Source organism: Leucopleurus acutus (genome assembly GCF_964270905.1).
Source record: "Leucopleurus acutus genome assembly, chromosome: 11".
NCBI classification, from domain to species: Eukaryota; Metazoa; Chordata; class Mammalia; order Artiodactyla; family Delphinidae; genus Leucopleurus; species Leucopleurus acutus.
The window spans coordinates 27,358,794-27,364,793 of NC_139152.1; the positions used below are offsets into that span (position 1 = coordinate 27,358,794).

General features: G+C 34.5%; 1 protein-coding gene across 5 annotated transcripts in view; it reads left to right on the forward strand.

Moving 5' to 3' along the window:
• The window catches only part of FGD4 (FYVE, RhoGEF and PH domain containing 4), a 197,954-nt gene extending 194,901 nt beyond the window's left edge, over window positions 1-3,053 (forward strand). For all 5 annotated transcript variants that reach the window (XM_082851080.1, XM_082851084.1, XM_082851083.1 and 2 more), the window contains 2 exons: window positions 10-150; window positions 2,275-3,053. In XM_082851080.1, coding sequence (XP_082707206.1) covers window positions 10-150; window positions 2,275-2,532 — 399 coding nt within the window. In that variant the 3' untranslated portion in view covers window positions 2,533-3,053. The remainder of the gene's footprint in view (window positions 1-9; window positions 151-2,274) is intronic.
• The last annotated feature ends 2,947 nt before the right edge of the window (window positions 3,054-6,000 follow it).

Below are 6,000 nucleotides of genomic sequence, written 5' to 3' on the forward strand. Positions count from 1 at the left end.
ATTTTCTAGATCGAATCTGCAGAAGTATCTGGAAACAGTGTGGTGTGCAGTTTTCTTCAATATATGGAAAAGTCAAAACCTTGGCAGAAAGCTTGGTGTGTGATCCCCAAACAAGACCCTCTTGTGCTGTACATGTATGGTGCCCCCCAGGTATCTAAACTTCATCTTTCTGAAGGGACGGAGGGAGGCCAGTAGACACTGAACTTAAAATCCTTCCATTACTTCTCTATAGAACAAGAGAATTCACACAGTTTCACTATTTTTCATTAAAATTGAAAAATAATAAGTAACTAAAATTCAAGTTTATTTAGACTGATTCCTTCTATAGCCAATAATTTCTTCAGCCTGTGAATCATTTGCCCCCTTCTCTCATTCCTATTTAGTGGGTTTGAGAAAATGTGAGTTGAATTAGGAAAGGGCATGGGGAGAAGAGGTTGAATCAGAGGGAGAGGCAAGAAGAAGGAGCATTTTTAATGATGGGAAATATTAGTAAGCCTTTTTTTTTTTCCTGCATGGAAGGATACTTGAAAAAGAAAGGAATGTGAGAAGGTGAATTTAAATCAACCTTGGATTAACATTATCCAATAACAATTTTTTGAGACCTTATGTGAATGGATCTGAGATAAATATATGGGAACAGCGGACATGCACCAGGCACTATGGATTGTGTTGTGCTTAAAAAACCAACAACACTTAAATCAATTGTGCACTCACCTGGAAACATATAAAAATTTTCATGTACCTCTTGTGTTTTAGCCTAGATCTACATTAAGTGCTAGTAAAACTTTATTTTAGAAATAGACTAAAAACGCTGAGATATGTGTGTGTGTGTGTGTGTGTGTGTGTGTGTGTGTATTTTTGATTGAAATATAGTTGATTTACAATATTGGGTAAGTTTCAGGTATACAGCACAGCTATTCAGATATATATATATATATTTCTTTTTTAGATTCTTTTCCCTTATAGGTTATTACATAATATCGAGTATAGTTCCCTGTGTTATACAGATCCTTGTTGGTTATCTATTTTATACATAGTAGTGTATATATGTTGATCCCAGCCTCCTAATTTATCCCTCCTCCCACCCCCTTTTCCCCTTTGGTAACCAAAGTTTGTTTTCTGTCTGTGAGTCTCTTTCTGTTTTGGAAATAAGTACATCTGTGTCTTTTATTTTTCTTTTAGATTCCATATATATCATAAGCGATATTGTATGATATATGTCTTTTTTAAAATTTATTTATTTTATGATATATGTCTTTATATGGCTTACTTCACTTAGTATGATAATCTCTAGGTCCATCCATGTTGCTGCAAATGGCATTATTTCATTCTTTTTTATGACTGAGTAATATTCAATTGTATGTATATATACCACATCTTCTTTATCCATTCATCTGTTGATGGACATTTAGGTTGCTTCCATGTCTTGGCTACTGTAAATAGTGCTGCAGTGAACATTGAGGTGCATGTATCTTTTTGAATTGTGGTTTTCTCTGGATACATGCCCAGGAGTGGGATTGCTGGATCATATGGTAGCTCTATTTTTAGAGCTGTTCTCCGTACTGTTTTCCATAGTGGCTGCACCAATTTACATTCCTACCAACAGTGTAGGTGGGTTCCTATTTCTCCATACTCTTTCCAGCATTTATTATTTGTAGACTTTTTGATGATGGCCATTCTGACCAGTGTGAGGTGATACCTCATTGTAATTTTGATTTGCATTTCTTTAATAATTAGCGATGTTGAGCATCTTTTCATGTGCCTTTTGGCCATCTGTATGTCTTCTTGAAGAAATGTCTGTTTAGGTCTTCTGCCCATTTTTTGATTGGGTTGTTTGGTTTTTTATTCTGTTTCATTGTTTTTCCTACATTCTTTTCCTGTCCATAAGTAAATTGATGCATGAATGAATGAAACACCAAATAGAACTGCATTTGATAATGAAATCATCATTAACATTTGCTGGTTTTGTACAGTAAGATGACTATTCTTCCCTTTTACACTGAATGAAGAACTGAATGGGCTCCCTCACAGGGAAAGAGGTGTGGGGTCAATGAACTCTAGCTGATTTAGGTGTCAGCACTCATTCATCAATTCACTCAGGTGACGTTACGGGTGGCCTCATACACAAGCACTGTGCTAAAAGCACTGGATCCCCATCTCTCTCCATGGAGAGTTCACAGTGCGAGTCTGGAATGGTTGTAAGAAAGGGGGTTTAGTGGGCGCCGGATCACATCTCACCATGTTTTTTCTTTATGTACCATGCTTTTTTCTTAGGATGTCAGAGCCCAGGCCACTATTCCACTCCTGGGCTACATTGTGGATGATATGCTGAGGAGTGCAGACCTGCCACACAGTTTCAAACTGACTCAGTCCAAGTCTGTGCACAGCTTTGCTGCAGACAGTGAAGAACTAAAACAGAAGTGGCTGAAAATCATCCTTTTAGCTGTCACAGGTGAGACGCCAGATGGCCCTAGTAAGCATCCAGCCACTTTGGACGATCATCCTGAACCTAAGAGAAAATCAGAATGCTGAGTTCCAGGGCCTACTGCAGTATGGAGGGGGGTCTCAAGATTTACAGCTCAAAACATTCTCAGCTCTCCTTTTTCATCTCTTAGCACTTTATGTTGAAAAATACAGGCTCATAAATGCATCTTTGGGGGGACTATTTTCCTAAGTTTATGTACTCTTACTGAAATTAATGTGTAGAGCCATTCTACCCATAAAGTTTGAAATAATGTGAAAAATAGAGCATTTTTTAATGAGCTATTCCTTGAATATGTACTTTTGTCTTGGAAAAAACTGGTATCAATTCTATCACTTCAGGTTAGAAAAGGCCACTTTCATTTAAGAAATCCTTTAATGTCTTCACTTACACATGTAGGATTTACAACAGTTTGAAAGATATACCTCCATGTTGCCAAAATAGATCCACGTTAAAAATAAAAAATACAGGGACAGTTTAGGCTATTAACTTATTTAATTTAGTTTATAAAGCTCAAGCTGCATAAATGATGTACATTCTTTTAAAACAAAAGAAAAAACAAATTGTTGGTATTCAAACTTTCAACTTATTAAGATACTTGTTTTTGTAGAAATACTTCTAAGAATAAAATATCTTAAGTATATAGCAATTATGTATATATAGTATTAAATACAAATATATATATATATATATACACACACATTATACATGCTTTTCTCTTCAACTTTAGGTTCATATTTGTCTCTAATTTATTTTTTAAATACACAGCATGTTTTATCTTGGAATTGACCAGTGTTCTAAACTTAAGAAATGTTTTTGGTGATTTATGTTTAACTGATTGACATCTAAGGGTCTTGATATTTTTATAATAAAAAGCTGTAATTTATGTGGCATGGGATATATTAGTGAATTCCAACAGTATTTTTAAAGTACTATTTTTCTTTGTTCTGTGCCTATTTAAAACAGTGCCTCTCTTTGAAGGTGCTAATAATACCTACTTAAATATAAGATGAGCGTTTAATAAATGCTTCAGTCTTGATTATTCTGAGATAAGTGCATTTTGGTCACTGGGATGGTCAAGTCATACAGGTTATTTTACCTTTTACAATCCTCTAATTGTTGCAGCAGTTAATATCAGCATGTACAAGATACCTGACCTTACACAGAACTGGGACATATGGAAACTACATTTATTGTTATGTTTTTCTTTCCCATAAGACTGTTAATTGTGGTTAAATGAGGACTATATATAATTAACACTTAAGATAACTGTGTGGGCCTATTCGTTTGTCAGATATGAAACAAAATTCACATGGGATAACCTATGATTGAGGGGGATGGATAGGTAATTAAGAAAGTTTATCCTCAACTCTTTAAACCACCTCATTAAAGAAGAGTGGGGAAAAATACAATATAAAAAAGCAATATTTTAATGGCAGGTTTTTCTGGGGGGTACAAGATGATTGACGACAGTTTGAGCATTCTTTTCCCTTTTATCCTCTGGGGAATTTTAATAGACAAAATGTGATTCCTTGTCACAAAGGCTGCTTTTTATTATATTGTAATTGTGATTAAAATCTCACATTAAGTTGGCTATTTAAGTTCATCCTTTCCTCAGAATTAGATCTCTCTCTCTTTTTTTGTTTTTCTCATTTACTCTGTCATTTTCCAAATATTGTCACTTTTTAATGCATCTGTCTGCTAGAAATCGACAAGAATGGCCCCACTATCCTCGGCCTTTGAGGATTACACCTTAAATGTAGATTAGCTTCACTCAGAATTTGAGATTGCCACACATCTATTCAGGCCCTGTTTTTTTTTTAAGAAATATTTGAAGTATCTCTTTTCTTCCCCCCACACCCCTAAGGAGCAGATAAACTAATTATAGTGGGCATGATTAGGTTGCCTTCTTCTGTAAAAGGAACACCAGCCATGATCCATCAACATTAAACCAAATACTTAGAGCCAAAAAAAGATAAAGGTAGCTTCTTAGGCCCTATTAAATTAAGGACAAATTTTTAATTTTTTACATTGATTCTCTTTTCTAGTTGCCAACCGTGTGTGTGTTTGTGTTCGGGGGTGGTTATTGAGGTTGAACTATGGCTCTAGGTGATGCTTTGGTTTTCTTAATCTCAAGAAAAGAGAAGCAATAAAAATGTAGAATGATTAACAGGAGAAGGTGACTTCTGTAAATGTGGATAGAAAAATGGAAATGTAAAAGCCAATTAGAAGATTTACGAGCCAGATTATTTTTGAAAACTATTTTGAACAACAAGAAGATTACACTTTCCCTACAAATAAGTTCTTCTGGAATGGAAGTAACATGAACACATTCAAACTTTGGCTCAATAAATATCAAATGTTATTTAATTTAGATTATTTAAAGAATACTCATGTTAAGAGAATATTTATTATCATGCTCTTAACATTATCTTTAATTTGTTTTAAAAAATAGAAATATTAGTATTAGAAGAGAATTTCTGCTTGTCCAGTCACCATCTTCACATTCCACATGTTCTTTTGCCAAGCACAAAGAGAAGCAATGAAGCAGCCTTACCTGTTTCTTATTAAAGAATCACAAATGCTTTTACTTGGAGAAAGGCAAAGGAATACTCTTAGCCATTTAGAAACACTCAACCAAAAGACCTCAAAATGTGATTGTCTGGTTACAAGAATAATCTGTCTTTTGCTTTCTGAGACACCTGAGCAGTCATGACAAATTGAACCTAGAAAAATAATTGGTTGTTTTACTATTAAAACCAACATTCCATTCTGGTCTTATTCTTTATTTTCTCTAAATCATCTTTTTTTTAAAGTGCCCTTTCTCTAAACTTAACAAAATACTTCTTTGATAAAACTGCTATTTTTTACATTCCAGTTTTCTCAACATAAATTTTGCTTTATTGAAAGTCTACCAATGAAATGTAGTGCAGACTTATCTCCAGGTTTTAAGTGGGACCCAATAATGAAAAATGCCACCAGCCACTTTTGTAATAATGGCATCTATAATGCCATCATGTATGCAAGCAATAAAACTCTACAGGGTAGGTTTTACACTGAACTTTTAATGTGAATGTTCCTAGCCACAAGGGTATAGAAAATTAACTCCTAGGAGTGATACTGTGATTCAAATTGCTCAGTACAGGGAAAAGAACGTATGTGTGGCGGGGGGTGGGGTGGGGGAGGGACAACATTATTCCTTGGATTCAAGTAACCATCAAAATCCTTTTTATTTTACTTTAAAGTTTTTTAAAGCCTTTTTTTTTTTTTGCAAAGGGTATGTATGGGTGGTTAAAAACAGTTAAAGCACATCTGCACTACACATTTCATTTTCCATGAAGTTTAATATAGCTCGGTGTACTTACACTCACTGGGTAAGCTACCCAAATTAAAACAACAACAACAACAGTTTTTTTAAATTACCACACTTTTTATTGTCTTCTTTGTGGAAACAGGAAACAGATCTAAATTCCCCTTTAAATTTTAGATCTCATTTCTGGTTATACTCAAAGCCTTAA